This window comes from Eutrema salsugineum, unplaced genomic scaffold, assembly GCF_000478725.1.
Source record: "Eutrema salsugineum unplaced genomic scaffold, Eutsalg1_0 scaffold_14, whole genome shotgun sequence".
Lineage (NCBI taxonomy): Eukaryota > Viridiplantae > Streptophyta > Magnoliopsida > Brassicales > Brassicaceae > Eutrema > Eutrema salsugineum.
Genome location: NW_006256877.1, coordinates 4,177,624 through 4,192,674, shown reverse-complemented (window position 1 = coordinate 4,192,674; position 15,051 = coordinate 4,177,624). Strand labels below are relative to the sequence as shown.

The 15,051-nt window shown below is 32.9% G+C and overlaps 3 protein-coding genes across 4 annotated transcripts; 2 read left to right on the top strand and 1 right to left on the bottom strand.

Annotated features, from left to right (window-relative positions):
• Positions 1-424: 424 nt before the first annotated feature.
• Positions 425-2,710, top strand: LOC18022542 (FBD-associated F-box protein At5g38590). 2 transcript variants are annotated; one of them, XM_024158791.1, is made up of 5 exons: positions 425-491; positions 578-699; positions 1,025-1,936; positions 2,030-2,173; positions 2,256-2,710. In XM_024158791.1, exons 3-5 carry the CDS (start codon positions 1,025-1,027, stop codon positions 2,607-2,609), a joined length of 1,410 nt encoding a protein of 469 aa, XP_024014559.1. In that variant the 5' UTR covers positions 425-491; positions 578-699; the 3' UTR covers positions 2,610-2,710. The 2 variants fall into 2 exon arrangements, with proteins under 2 accessions (XP_024014559.1, XP_006405611.2); XM_006405548.2 differs by having other exon boundaries at positions 487-699.
• LOC18022541 (FBD-associated F-box protein At5g38590) lies at positions 2,669-4,311 on the top strand. Its single transcript, XM_024158637.1, has 3 exons — positions 2,669-2,681; positions 3,322-4,007; positions 4,087-4,311. The coding sequence occupies exons 1-3, from the start codon at positions 2,669-2,671 to the stop codon at positions 4,309-4,311; spliced, it is 924 nt and encodes a 307-aa protein (XP_024014405.1).
• A 666-nt stretch (positions 4,312-4,977) lies between these two features.
• LOC18022540 (NAC domain-containing protein 92) lies at positions 4,978-6,475 on the bottom strand. The gene is made up of 3 exons (XM_006405546.2): positions 6,110-6,475; positions 5,610-5,887; positions 4,978-5,523 (listed from the first exon to the last, which is right to left on the bottom strand). The coding sequence occupies exons 1-3, from the start codon at positions 6,315-6,317 to the stop codon at positions 5,140-5,142; spliced, it is 870 nt and encodes a 289-aa protein (XP_006405609.1). The 5' UTR covers positions 6,318-6,475; the 3' UTR covers positions 4,978-5,139.
• Between the last annotated feature and the right edge of the window lie 8,576 nt (positions 6,476-15,051).

Here is a 15,051-nt window from a genome sequence, read left to right as displayed (position 1 = left end):
AAGATGTTGAATATTGAAACTAATATATATAATCTAATATTAAAGTAGCTCTTTCGTTGGTGGCTTAACATGTCTTTTTATTGTGTCTGGCTTAACATGCATGTATTCGTCATTGTGAAGAACACAGTAAACAAATTTGGTTTCTAACTACTCTAGTTTCAAGATAATAATCTTGAAAAATAATAAGAAAATTTAATTCATAAATTAATTTAGGTCTGCATTGTACAATGAAGCAAGCAGCATTACTTCTTGTCTTCTGCTTTTCTCGGCTGTAAAGAAAAACAAAACCGTATAAAGGTAAACTTGGAAATTAAGCTGATGTTTTAGACATGTATTTGTTCCAAGTTTTCACCTTTTTCTATAGATTCAATGGGGAAAATGAAATGTGTAATGAGACAGACCTTGACACCAGGAGCCTCGTGCTGGATTTCTTCTTCAGGGATGATCACAGGCCATTGCTCTTCCAGAGAATTTGGGGTTTTCCGGTTCAGGTTTATAACGAAAACCAAAATACAAACCGATCGGTTCGGTTTAAGACGAGACTAAACCTAACCGATTCCTCCTTCTTCTTCCTCAGTCCTCACCCGACTCGACTTCTCTCTTCTCTCTTCCTCTCGTGTTTGATTTCGGCCAAGAAGCTCAAGAGGTCAAAATCAACAATTGGAAATTACATTCCTTTCTCTCTGAAGTGAAATCGAGGTAATAATAATGAGTAGGAATGGTCGTATAGATTCACCAGGGAATGTGATTCGAGAAAAGAAAAATTCAGATTCTGCAGAAAGGTTTCATCTTTATTCAGCTAATCGGAAATTAGATCTTTTTGTATAAAACCCAATTAGTTAAATTTTAGACTCGTTCATTAGCAAAGCTCGAAGATGATCAATTTCTGGGTTTTTTTTTTTATTATTATTTCAGTGATGGATTGGTACTCAAGTGCAGAGCTTCCCATAGGATTACGTGGGCTAACTCTTAGATTAGGATCAAAATTTGATGTCTCTCTGTGTGTCTTTGTTTGTTTGTCCAGATGGTTTCCTTTGGTTATTTTGCCAGGGTCGCAAAAAGGAAGGTAAAACCAAAGTTTCGTCGTCGACGATCGGTTCGGGTTTGTAAAGATATGAGCAGAATCAGTGAGTTGTCTGACGAATTGCTGATCACGATACTATCGTTTCTTCCAACCAAAGTTTCTGTCTCCACTAGCATCTTGTCCAAACAGTGGAAGTTTCTTTGGATGTGGTTGCCTAATCTTGAGTACAGTAGTAGCTATCATCGAGAGTCTGCAGCACTTGGGGAATTTATTGACAAGAATCTGCCATTACATAGAGCTCCGGTCATAGAAAGCTTGCGTCTCGACTTCAATTTTGGGAATCCACATGTTGGACCTGAAAATATCAAAAGGTGGGTTGAGATTTCGGTTTCTCGCAATGTACGTGAGCTGGAAGTTTCTTATGATTCGGAGAGCGAAAACATATTCCCGGGCAGCTTCTACACCTGCGCATCGCTCGTGATTTTGAAACTCGAAGACGTGACTCTCATGGATGTTCCCTCAACGGGTTGTCCTCACTCTCTCAAAACCTTGAAGCTTCAATGTCTTGAATACGCTAATCTTCAACGACTTCTATCTATATGTCCTGTTCTTGAAGAACTATCGGTACATTTTGAATGTCGACGCCATAATATGGGAGGGTTCACTATCATTGTCCCGTCCTTACAGAGCTTGTCACTCTCTGTAGCTGATTATTGGAAATTTGATGGGTATGTGATAGATACTCCTTCTTTGAAGTATTTGAAACTTGAGGATTGGAATGGTATGATACACTACATTGAGATTGAGGATATGCCTAATTTGAAGGAATCATATGTTGATGTTCCGTGCTATGATCTCAAGAGTCTTATAGGATCAATCAAGTCGGTCAAGCGTCTCACAATATGTTCAGAGGTAATCATTTCTCGTTTATCAATTGCAGCAAAAAGTCTTCAATCTCATTTGTGGAATCCTCTGTTTAATCATTCTCTTAATATCGTGGGGCAGGATGATTTGTCTGGTGATGGTTTTGGTTTCAACCAGCTTGAACATCTACAGCTATGTGTGTGCAAACAGGAATCATCGCATCTCCTTGGCCATTTGCTCAAAATTTCTCCAAACTTGCGAGTACTAGACATCTCTCACATGGAAGTAAGTTTGTCGGATAAACTTTTGTTTTTGCTGGTTTAATGCGCAATATGGTCTTTTATCTGATTCTTCTGCTTGGTCTCAGTATCATGGCGATGATGGGAGAAATAAAATGGTGTGCTGGAATCAACCGAGTTCTGTTCCTGAATGCCTGTTGTCGAGTCTACAAATTCTCAACTGGTCAAGGTACTTTGGGAGACCACAAGATAGAGATATTGCGGTTTACATTTTGAGAAACGCTTGTCACTTAAAGAAGGCAACATTCTTGGCTGATACACAAGAGTATTATGTGCCAGACCTTAAGATGCTCAAGGAGTTGACACTTTCTTCCCGAGCTTCAAGCACATGCGAGCTCGTATTTGTTGAGGAGTATCCTATATCCGATGAACAATTCAAAAACTATGTATTTAATGGACGTCTAGTACATAGGAATGTCTAGTTTTTCCGACTAATGAACGTCTAGTACATAAGACCGTTTAAGAATCTTCCGACTCTGCTATGTACTCTGCTCGTATGGTTTGTCTTCGACATAATTCTAGTTTATTAAATGTTTCTCTTTTTTTTGTGTGGTCAATTTGTAGTTTTTCATTACTTAAACGGTCTCGTTCCATCTCGTAATTGAGATACGTAGAGCAGATTTAGCCAAAGTATCAGCTCAAACATTAAACTTGCGAGAAACGTGAAAGAAATGAAAAAAAAAATATGATTCCGGTTTGTTGTGGTATATATTTTATCACTTCTTGTGGAACTTCCGATTTGATTCCTGTTTCCGAACAGAGATCGAGCCTCTAGTTAACTTCACAGGTCTTTTCTTCTAGGGTTTTGTCCCATTCCATCAATTTCTTTCTAGGGTTTTGTTCTGTTCTGTGTGTTTTCTCTCGTTACTAATTCATTTGCTTGGCTTTCGCAGTTCTTGTGGAACCTCTGATTTATCTTCTGATTCCGGTTTCCGAGCAGAAATCGAGCCATCTAAATTAACTTCAAAGGTAATTTCTTTCTAGGGTTTTTGTTCTGTTCATTTGCTTGGCTTTAGACGAAATCCTTTTGAGTTCTTTTTCAATATTTTTCCAGGGAAGACCAAGAATCCAATTTTCTTTTAGTATCTCGTCGAATCTGTACGATATGGCCAGACTGATGACTTGCTGGTGAAGATATTATCGTATCTTCCAACCAAGAGTCTGCATCACTTTGGGAATTTGTTGACAAGAATCTGCCATTACATAGAGCTCCGGTCATAGAAAGCTTGCGTCTCGACCTCTATTTTGTTGAACCTGAAAATATCAAACGGTGGGTTGAGATTTCGGTTTCTCGCAATGTACGTGAGCTGGAAGTTTCTTATAATTCGAACACCAAAAACACATTCCCGGGAAGCTTCTACACCTGCGCATCGCTCGTGATCTTGAAACTCAGATTCGTGAATGTCATGGATGTTCCCTCAACGGGTTGTCTTCTCTCTCTGAAAACCTTGGACCTTGAACATGTCAAATATCATCAAGAATCTCTCCAACGGCTTCTATCTATGTGTCCTGTTCTTGAAGAACTATCGGTGAATCTTGGTGATGCTAATTATGACACTGTGAGAGAGTTCACTATTATCGTCCCTTCTTTGCGGAGTTTATCATTCTTAACGCCTAATTACTGGCCTTTAGATGGGTATGTGATAGATACTCCTTCTTTAGAGTATTTCAAACTTGAGGATTGGAATGATAGGGAACATTACGCTGAGATTAGGAATATGCCAAAGTTGAAGGAAGCATATGTTGATGTTGTATCCTTTGATCTCAAGAGTCTTATTAGATCAATCACATCGATTAAGCGTCTTACTATATGTTCTGAGGTAATCACTTTTGCAGCAAGTTTTCAATCACATTTGTGGAATCCTTTGTTTAATCATTCTCTTAATATCGTTGGGGCAGGATGATGTGTCTGGTGATGGTTTTGTTTTCAAACATCTTGAACATCTGAAGCTATGTGCCTGCAAAAAGGATTCTTCGACTCTCCTTGGCCAATTGCTCCAAGTTTCTCCAAACTTACGAGTGTTAAACATCTGTGTGATAGAAGTAAGTTCTACCTCCGCCACTGCCAAATACAACAGATTGCTCAAAGACGTAACTAAACCAAATACACCAGGGAGTGTCTGATTGGAGGAAAAATCAGATTCCGCAAGAAATGTTTTGAATATTTGTTCTTAACTCACATTTTTTGTCACCCAGTTATTAAGTTATTTTACAATGCTTTTTCTGGTAAAGATTTTTCATTTTACGGTTTTGATTAATTTTGGTATTCCATGATTTACTTATTGTGTTACATACCAGTAAAAAAAAAGTAGTTTGCAATTTATTTTAAGGTATTTAAACGTGTCTCGTGGTTTTATTAATTGTTTTTATATTGTTTATGTATTATGTATTGTTTATCACGCACGTTCATTTTGATTTTTTTTTTCCTTCTTTCAAAAAAAAACAAGCTGTCGATCTCAGGGTAATTGTCGTCGGAACTTAGAAATTCGGAAAAACAAAAAAAAATTAGGTAGCATGAAAATGAGATGATCACCTAAACCTGTTAAGTTTGACATAACAATATAATACTGATAAAATCGTTCATACTTTGTTAATATACTCATAAGTCATAATATTAACTCTTTGGTTGGTGGCCTAACACATGTCTTTCGTCATTGTGAAGAACAGTAAACAAATTTGGTTTCTAACTACTCTACTTTCAAGATAATAATGTTGAAGAATATTTATTTATGTATGTATAAAATCAAGTCTAGCATTGTACATTGCAAAATAAATTAGCATATCGTTTTATTGGGAAGTCTACTAAATATATTAAAATGCTAATTTTACATAGCAAAACAAATCGACTTTCTAGAATTTTTTCTTCTTTTTTACAAAAACAAATGTAACAATAATCTTAACTCGCACACAAAAGACATGAACTACAAAGTCTACAACAAAAGTTACTACAACTCAGAGATTCCACAAGCAATCCAATTCTCCCGTACCGACTAAACCGGATGGATCAGTACCGGGAAATTGAGTTTCTTGACCGTTAAGCAACAGCTTCATTAGCGAATAATTGTCTTGTAGAAACAGAGGATCAGAGTAAAACAGAGAACCAAAACCGTCTTTGGACTCGTGAACGAGTCTTTTGTCTTCGGTTTCTTGGTCGGAGAAGCAGGCCACGTGAGTCGACGAACCGGGGAAAGAGTCTCGTTGAGAACAATCCATCAGCGAAGGTAAACCAGCCGGTTCGATTCGGTTAATGTGTGAATCGAGCAACGTTAAACCGGATATATCAACCTTTGTACCATCGGCACGCTTGTGGAAAACACGACAAATAACCCACTCGTTCTACATTCACAAACACACAAAAATCAATTTCAAATCCACAAAAAAGATCACACATACAAAACAAACAAAAGTCTCTTTATGTTTACCTTAGCTGTTTGGGGAAGATTTTGGATTGAATATTTGCCTTCTAAACGATATTCGTGCATAACCCAATTGCTTTTTATTCCTTTAGGAGCTCTTCCTTTGTAGAAAACTAGAGTTTTCTTCATACCCACAAGTGATTTACCCTTAAAAATCTCTTTATCTTTGCCTGTGGCTTTCCAATAACCGGCTTCAGTTGCCCGGTTTGTCCTTAAACCGGTTGGATATTTCCGGTCTCTTACACAGAAAAAATACCATTCTTTCTCCCCCATCTTAGCTTTCCCTGTTCCACCAAAAAAATCAATCCCAAATCAAAATTGTGAGCTTAAATAATAATTAAAAACAAAAATACTAATTAACAGAGAATTTTCTTAGTTAAAAGGCATGATAAAATTTATATGTATATATGAGATGTAAAATGAAGAGATCCTAAATTATATGAATATTTAGAATGTTTGTATATAGTAAAAAAAAATTTTGAATCTTGAAAGGTTGTGAAACTTACGAGGCAAGTCCCAAGGCTCGATCTTGTTGAGATCAACTTCACCTATGGCAGTAGCAGAGAATAAAGTGTTGAAAACCTTTGGTTTGAGGTAGTGACTTATGAGTTCTTCATCAGTAGGGTGAAATCTGAATCCAGGTGGTAGATCAATCTTCTCTTCATCTTCTACTATTTCACCGATTCTTGATCCATCGTAATCCATTTTAATCATACTAATGGAGTTTCTCAGAAATAATCAAGTCTTGATCTTTTTGCAAAAACAAGTTAACACACTTTTTGTTGTTCTTGTTTGGAGATTAACAGAAAGGGTTTTTGAAGAGGGAAAGAGAGAGAAGAAAGTTGGGGTTTTAAAGAGAGAAGAGAAGGGTTTGAGCAAAGAAACTCCTCTCTATATACTAGTTTTCCATTAGAGATATAAGAATAAAAAAAAAATTATTATTGTTAATATTGAGTCATTGACCAATTATTGGTCAACTATTTTTTTTTTGTATCAAGCTCTTCTTTCAAACAACTAGCTGTATTTCAAGAGTTTTACCAACTATAAATAAAATAAATTTTTATATTCGCTCTGAATGATTTATTGTGTATATAAATGGATTTTCAGATTTAAATCTCGTACAACCATCTAATCATATTATAAATCAGAATATGGTGTATACACATACGTACATACTATAATTAGTTTTCTTAGCAGGACAGAGAAAGAAGAAGATGCGTAGATTGTTAGGCAACTTAAGATGTGTAATTTTCAAAATCTTTTTCATTAAAAAAATAAACCTTTCTACTTCAAGAACTTTAATATTTCTAAGTTTCAATTTGACCAGGAACACTTCACCTGTGGCTCCCTGTCCCTTTTTGGTTAATGTGATAAGAACAATCTTATCCCATTAAATCGTGATGTTTTTGTTCCATTCTTTAACTAATTATTAGTCGGTAGAAAGAATATATCAGTGTGAAATAGTTCAAACAAAAAAAAACAAAAACAAAAGAATAGTTTATATCAGTAACATGATGATTCTGGAATTACAAATTGGTACTAATTAATATATGTAAGGTGAAGGTTAATATATATATATATATATATATTAGTAATTTTGTTCGAATGGTTAAAGAATGATCAAATTTTAATATTTACTAGTATTACGGTACGGGTCACTATAATTGGTGTTGTTTATTAGGATAACTATAAGAGAAAAAAGAGTTCCAATGGTTCGATGTAATTTGTTTTATTTGTTTAACAAATGTTATCCAATTTCATGAAAAGAGTATGATGCATGAACCTTGGAAAGTTGATTTTTTTAATATTAAAGGAATTGTTTCTTTTGTCCTATTCCAATATCTACCGTTATAAGAAAATTTAATATTAAATAAGTTCAATGAAAAAACTGGATAGAAAAATGATTTCCATGTGAAGCTGGGGTAATGATGATGAATGGATGAGGAATGGTGATGATGAAAATCTGTTAGAATGTGAAGACATTTTGAACAACTTTAACCATATCTTATGTGAATTATTTGCTTTTAATGATCGAATCACGCGTTTGTGCATACGAGGTTGTCATTTGTCACTTCTATATGCATGTGCACTCTTATTTTTCTCAAATTTCTCCTTTTTTGATTTATAATGTATATATATATAACTCTTTACGTAAATCTGTAGATCTATTGGTATTTTTAATTAATTATCATGGAGAATTTGGATTGATATTAGATATAACTTATGTTTTACATAGTCTTCTTTTTGGATAAATGTTGTTATAAATGGCAATACACCCAAATTACCAAAAAAGAAAGATTCATAAGTTTGACACAAGTGGCCTGAAAAAGATATATATGTTTGAAACTGAAAGAAAATAAATCATAGCACAGAAAAATATTGACTCTTGTAGACCAAAACATACGCTCAAAAGATAAAGCACATGCGCTACGCTGAAATAATTTTTCAATTTGTATGATTTCCATATATCAGTTTTGTCTTTGTTTCATCTTCATTTGAGTTAACTAAATACATTTTCTTGCATTTATTTATTCTCACAATTATGGTGTTTTGCAATAATAGCATATAAATCATAAATGTGAAAATTTGTTAAATGGAATATTAGTATACTTGAACTTGACAGATAAACTTCAAAACCTTAAAAGCTAGAAATAACATTCGATGGTCCATCACGAGGGACAAGTAACTAAGAAAACACACAGTAAATTGGATTGAGTTGCACATAAATATCTGGTAAGAACTACCAAGACGCGAAAAATACATCTCCCAAGATATGATTACACCAATCTTCTCACCCATATATTCCAATCTCGTGTTATAGAAATTATTGCACCGAATTCGTTATAGTTCCTCTTGAAAAATAGATAGACAGACTATATACTAAAAATATTTATGGTACGTTCTAAGTCTAAATTAGATAAACTCGTATACCTATAAGTCTAAACCTCATTTATCAGGATTTTCATCCTTCATCTAGAAGAATACGACATTCTACAGAGAGGAATATTCATAAACAATACAAAACACATTCACATCCGTATAATACCTTTTGTACTTGCTATATACATTTTTTTGTCGACTGATTGTGATTCGAACATTAGAGAGCCTTCAAAAAACATCCACCAATGTTCACTAAATCGTAATTTCTTTATTGATGCATATCCATATACTCCCTTATCGATTTAATCTGAAGACTCTAAAGGCCACATGAAAAATATATATTGCCAAATTTTAGCATGAACAGCTTAGCGCTGAAAAGAGAAAAAAAATAATAAATTAATATGCTAAGAAAGCTGTACCATCCACAAAAACCTCTACAAGATCAGTGAAATCATTTCGGGACAATGGAGGATTTCCACCAAAACTGGTAGCCGCTCTAAAGTCTGTACCACAGAGATTTGTAAGAGACACACAGAATTGCAAAACATAATTTATCTTTGATTAGAAATCATATAAGCAATCATAACAGATCTAGATCTGTCTAATCAGTATTACACAATCTTGCTTACAACAATTTGACATTGACCAATTCCTAATTTACCAACCTAGCACAATAACATTTATGTTTTTACGGTTTTTGTATTCATACCTAAAACCCTAACCTTTTATCTTAGTTTATTGTGTTTTTCCCAGAAAATGGCTAAACTTCACACAGTCTAACTTCACTGGAAATATACCACATCTCCACACGAACATGTGTATATTTTCTTTCCATATTGTTAAGATCTTCCAATCTTCATTCTATAATACCATGGATCCTTCTTGTTACGCTCAGCAACTTCCTACCAGCTTAAATTGTCCCTGCCATGCCAGCTTTTTCTTTGTGATCCTACTTATCACTCATGCATTTTCTTCGATACTCCAGCAAGTGCCATGTTGATTGTTGAACCTCCATGTTTTGAATCTTACAGCCGCTGCATCATTCATTTGGGGTTAAGACATTTAAACCTAAATTATATTATTTAAGAAAGAAAAAAAGAACAACAACCAGTAGTGTTCCACCTGAAATATAGAATTATCATTATCTAATTGAACGACTAATTTAGCTTGTGCGATCCAATCTAATTATGCATATTTTATTCATATTTTGTCAGTTTATGCAGAATTGTTTCCTTGATCATTGCAAAGCTACATTTGTGTGTTTTTTTTTTTACTAAAGAAATGTTATCACATTCAATAGCCTAGGCCCTTTAACAAAAATAAATAAATAAATGTCAATAGCCTAAGATACACTTTTGCATATTCATAAGTATTATACACTTTTTATTTTATTTTTTATTAAATCTAGGAGTGGATACGAAAGTTTTTTTACCCTGATCCATCAATACCGGTAGATATCTAGATCCAATCCAAAAAAATGGTTTTATTTCTTTGAGTTTTAAAATATAAAACTATATTGTTTCGCATATAGTGCTATATAGAATTATTTTTGTGGTCTTTTATATGTAAGCTTTGGTTCTTTAGAAAAAGAAGAAGAAAGAATATAACTTTTCGTGCAAATTTATATAGCAGTATTGAAATAGTATGTATTAGTGGATAAATCATTTGATAAGTTAACCAACAAAAAGAACTACCAGATGTAATCTTCTTAAAGCAAAACTAAATAAAGAGTTGGATTCTCACTAAGATATTTTGCAATCTTAGCTACTATTAATTTACTTCATTTGTTAAGGAATCTATACTCTTAAAGCTAATCCTTTCCTTTTTGTTTTAGCAGTCCTTTCCTTTTCAGGAAATATATTAAAAACTCTGGAAATATCTTAGTTTTATGTGAGCCCAAAAAACACGTGTCCTTTCGTTTTCTGAAACGGCAAGAGTTTCAATCGTATTGCCAATGCCAACCTTCTCTTGGACACGTCACACATACAGCCAATTTCACAATAGACAAGTGGTTGGTGGAGAGAAAAGATTAATAATGAAATTCTGTTCTTAATTATCTTAATTAATTGTATGAAAACAACTAATTTAGTTAATTAATTTAATTTTGAAGTTTGACCAATGCTTCCTGCAGAGAAACATGAGCTTGCGAGAGGGAACAAGCCATGCGTCGAGCTTCCATTGGTTAATATGTATGTACAGAGAAGATAATCTAGATTTTGTGTTAAGTTAGGAAATCCAATGTCAAACAAATATATCAAATACAAATATACAATAAACTATTAAGCTTAACATTGTTAAGATAGCTCTAGAAATGATCATATTATATGATTTCAAAGCCAGTCGAATGACTCGAATGTAATTTATAATTCTGCCAAAAACAAAAATTTGACTTTCTAGCATTTTCTTCTTCTTTCTTTTTCTTTTATTTTAGAAATATAACAAGAATCTTCATTCACACACATCAACAACACGTTTTTGAATTTAAAAAAAAAAAAACACTTACCAATACATGAATCAAGAACTCGGTAGATTAGCTGGTATATATTAAGTTAAAATTAGCTTCATTTTATCTCCTTATAGATGAATTTGAGGATGTTAGTTTAACTTTCATTCTCACTTCTTATGTAACCATGTTGATTCTCTAGCGAAAAAAAACTTGAGTTCATGAGATATTTTATTTTTTCATGCAAATCAAGCAAACTCGATAATGGTGGTTCCACGAGACAATATTTTTACCGGCCAAACTTGATTATCGTTGACAAAAAAGAAAAGAAGAAGACATGAACTACATTTCTACAACAGAAGTTACAACTCAGAAATTCGAAAAGCAATCAAATTCTACCGTACCGACCGACCAAACCGGAGGGATAAAAATTGTAAAATTATGTTTCCTGACCGTTAATCAACAGCTTCATTAGCGAATACTTATCTTGTGGAAACAGAGTTATCAGAGTAAAAAAAGAAAACAAAAACCTTCTATACACTCGTGGATGAGTCTCTTGTCTTTGGTCAATTTCTTGGTCGGAGAAGCAGGTCAAGTTAGTCGACGAACCGGGGAAGGAGCCTTTTTCTCCTCTTGATCAAACGAAGAACAATCCATAGGCGTAGTAGGTAAACCTACCGGTTCGAACATGAGTCACATGCATGACTAATTTTATTTGTCATGAAAAAAAAATGAAGAGAGTGAAGAAAGCCGTGTGAGAAGAAGACTGAAGGCAATTATGAAGAAAGTGCGAACGTATGAGAGTAAATACTATTGATGTAACTTTTACGATGCATCTCCTTTTTAATATATGTGATGTGAATAATGTGATATCGATAAACTGACCCAAAACTATATGTGATTCCAAGTATTTTATGTGAGTGAATTGACTCAAACAACGAATCCATGATAAGAGACATACGTTATATATAATTTAGCAACGTGAGACAGTTTCGTTTACTACTGTCTATTGTTTGTTTCTCAAGCTATTGCTAAAGTGAGACCTAAGAGAGAGAGAAAAAAAGCTGCATAAATTTGATTGCAAATCATAAGATCTGTTTTTTTTTTATTATACTTGTGAGTGCTAAATTATAAAACAAGTTTAAATAATGCAGAAGAATTTGGATCTAGGAGGTGTAAGAAAGTTAGATTAAACATGGGTGAGGAGTGTTTAATTATGATAAGTTGAATTCATCCAACAAAAACTGAATTCAAATAATCAATTTGAAAACCAAATTAATTTTAAAAATAAATCGTTCTATGTTTTTCTCTGTATCCGAAATCCAAAAAAAACCACATAATCAATTGAATGGAAAAGAAAAAAAATCAATCTAAAAAATATTATTTAAAAAATAAAAATCGTATTCGCACCAATATCAATATCATATCAAACCAGTCTAGATAAATTTGGAAAGAAAATCCAATATAAAATTTAGGTTTGTTTTGACATAATATTTAAAAATGTTGTGAAAACAATTAAAAATATTATTTGTACCGATGTTAAGATCATATCAAATCTACCCAAATTAAATCTGAAAAAAGAAAACAAATATAAAATTTAGTTTTTAGAATATTAAAAATTACACGGAATTTAAATAAGAGAAAACTAATATAAAATTTACTCTTTTTTGAAAAAATTATAGATTAAAAATCATTGTAAAAAAATTCAAATTCACGCCAATATCAAACTGAATTTTTTAAAATAAAATTATGATTAAAATTCCAAAATGAACACTCACATTAAACTTGTACAAAACTGACATGAAAAATAATAGTGCTGACACAAAAATGTGACACTAATTAGACAGAGGTGAGGAAAAAAAAAATTTAGACAGGATTTTCTTATATGTTAGGAAAAAAAAAGGTTTAACATGAATGAAGAGAGCATACTAAGATAGCCAAGGAGACTGCCTGAAACCGTAACCCACAAGATTCAATCGATTGTTGGAATATTGTTTTTGAAATGCTAAAAATTGATTAAAAACCCCCATAAAATTGAATTATTGAGAAGAATTTGGCGCAGGCAAGTCATCCTTGGCTACTAAATATGAACTCTCTTCTTCATGTAAAACCTATCTTCTCTTTTATTACTCTTTACATTTACTCTTACGATTTGCTCTCCCTCTCCCACATTTGCTCTCCTTTTATAGCCTTTGAGGGAATATGCCTATTTCTAGAGTCAGCTCTTCTTCGGATTTTTTTTATTAAATTATTTTATTTTACTATTTAGATTTACAAGTTGTATACACCAAATTTTTCAGAATATATTCATTTAAGAAAAATATTTTATTATCTTTTAGCAGTATTTTATTAGTTATAGAAACATTTTTTTTCTTGTTACGAGGGTGGAGATAAGATTTGTTTTGTGTGGTGGTCAATCATCAAATTCAAAAATCAGTAGAAACATTTGATTTAGATTATTTTTAGTGATTAGTATACAGAAAGAAAAATGTACCATATATGATATATATATATACTATATGGTCATTATCCAATCAAATACATCCACCTATTTCATATTTATCTTAGGTGATTCTGTCATTTCATTTGCCATATATAACAATTTAGATAAGAAATTATGAGAATTGAGGTAAAGGTGTTATTGGTCCATTGGTGGTTGGTTACAAATTTACAATTTCCCTTGACTATTTTTTTTCCTTCATCTTCTTATTTTTACTTATCCTTTTCAAATCTTTTCTGTCCATGTAAGTAGAAAATTAGCTTTTCAAATCTTTTCTGTCCATATAAGTAGAAAATTATCCATGATATGTTTACAACTTTACATCTTATATTACCTCTTTAGGCTTTGAAAAAGGTTTGACCATCAACAGAAAGGAATCACAAAATCTTTTGAATATTGGGTGTTGCCGAATCTGTCCACCCACTTACAAAGAATAAAATTATTAGATATAGCTATAATGAAATAAAAATCATATCGTATCTAATTTTTCTCAAGTACTGGATTCTTTGTTATTCCACCTACATTTATACAAAAATGTCCTTCAATATCATGATCATGACCACTCATTTGATGGTCAAGTTTGATGTCTGAGGCCATTGGTAGAACTATTTTCTTTAAAAATTGGAATTCTTCAACAAGTCTAACCGGTCTACAAAGGTCGAATGTAATCTACAGTTAATTGGTTTGGTAGAAGCTTAACCGGTCCGAAATGACCAAACATTATCTAGTTTTGGTTTATGGTGAGTTTCTTTTTCCCGAGCCAAAATCGAAACTCAACCATACCAAGAGATACAATACAAGAGCTACGACTAATAACCAATTAACCACATGCATCTGCAGCTGCGTCTGCGTTTGATACACTAAACGCGAAAGTTTAGGTTTTTAGGAAAATCTGTGATCCACTAAATGAAATTCAAATTGGAATGGAACAATGAGACATGGAAAAGTTTGTGACTAAAACAGTAGTAAGAAATGGGACAGTGATTCATATAATATTTACTTTGTGGTTAACCAATATTCATACTATTAGCTGAAGTTTGGATTGTTGTTGCGCATGGCGCATGCTACTAGCTATTACCAAATGATTTAGGGCAGAAACGCGTCAGACAATTCATTGTCAAGATTAATATCATAAGTTCTTTTGGATTTCTGCATCGTAAGCTATTGCAAGATCTCTTACCATATTTCCCAGAGATTTGAGGAGCTCAAAATGTTTGTTCCGATGAGAGATATATGCATAACACTGTTAAACAAAAAAATGAATATGGAGACAGGATATGGTTATTTATGTACTTATCCCTATAAGTTATAATCTCGTCTACTAGTGAATACTCAAATCAATGTTATGTCCACAAGATATGTTCTTAATCGATGCAAACTATGTTAGGTCCCAAAGATTTTGATGCAAACTATAATAGAACAAGTTTACTGCGATTTTCGCTTCTTCTTTTTTTTTTTCATCCCATAAAACAATTGTTTCTTACAGACACATAGGCATCTATATATGTTAAATAGATTTTAGATATTTAGTTCAAATAATTAACTTGACTAACAAACTAAAAAGAAAAAAAACTATAAAAATGATAGCTTGACTGATGGCAGATATGATCCTTGATAGTCACTTC

Excerpts from the sequence above, each read along its gene's own strand:
- LOC18022542 (XM_024158791.1), top strand. The coding sequence starts at position 1,025 with ATGGTTTCCTTTGGTTATTTTGCCAGGGTCGCAAAAAGGAAGGTAAAA. Across the intron at positions 1,937-2,029 it reads GTCTCACAATATGTTCAGAG|GATGATTTGTCTGGTGATGG; the intron begins GTAATCATTTCT and ends ATCGTGGGGCAG. Across the intron at positions 2,174-2,255 it reads TAGACATCTCTCACATGGAA|TATCATGGCGATGATGGGAG; the intron begins GTAAGTTTGTCG and ends GCTTGGTCTCAG.
- LOC18022541 (XM_024158637.1), top strand. Across the intron at positions 4,008-4,086 it reads GTCTTACTATATGTTCTGAG|GATGATGTGTCTGGTGATGG; the intron begins GTAATCACTTTT and ends TCGTTGGGGCAG.
- LOC18022540 (XM_006405546.2), bottom strand. The coding sequence starts at position 6,317 with ATGATTAAAATGGATTACGATGGATCAAGAATCGGTGAAATAGTAGAA. Across the intron at positions 5,888-6,109 it reads CGAGCCTTGGGACTTGCCTC|GGAAAGCTAAGATGGGGGAG; the intron begins GTAAGTTTCACA and ends TTGGTGGAACAG. Across the intron at positions 5,524-5,609 it reads ATCTTCCCCAAACAGCTAAG|AACGAGTGGGTTATTTGTCG; the intron begins GTAAACATAAAG and ends TTGTGAATGTAG.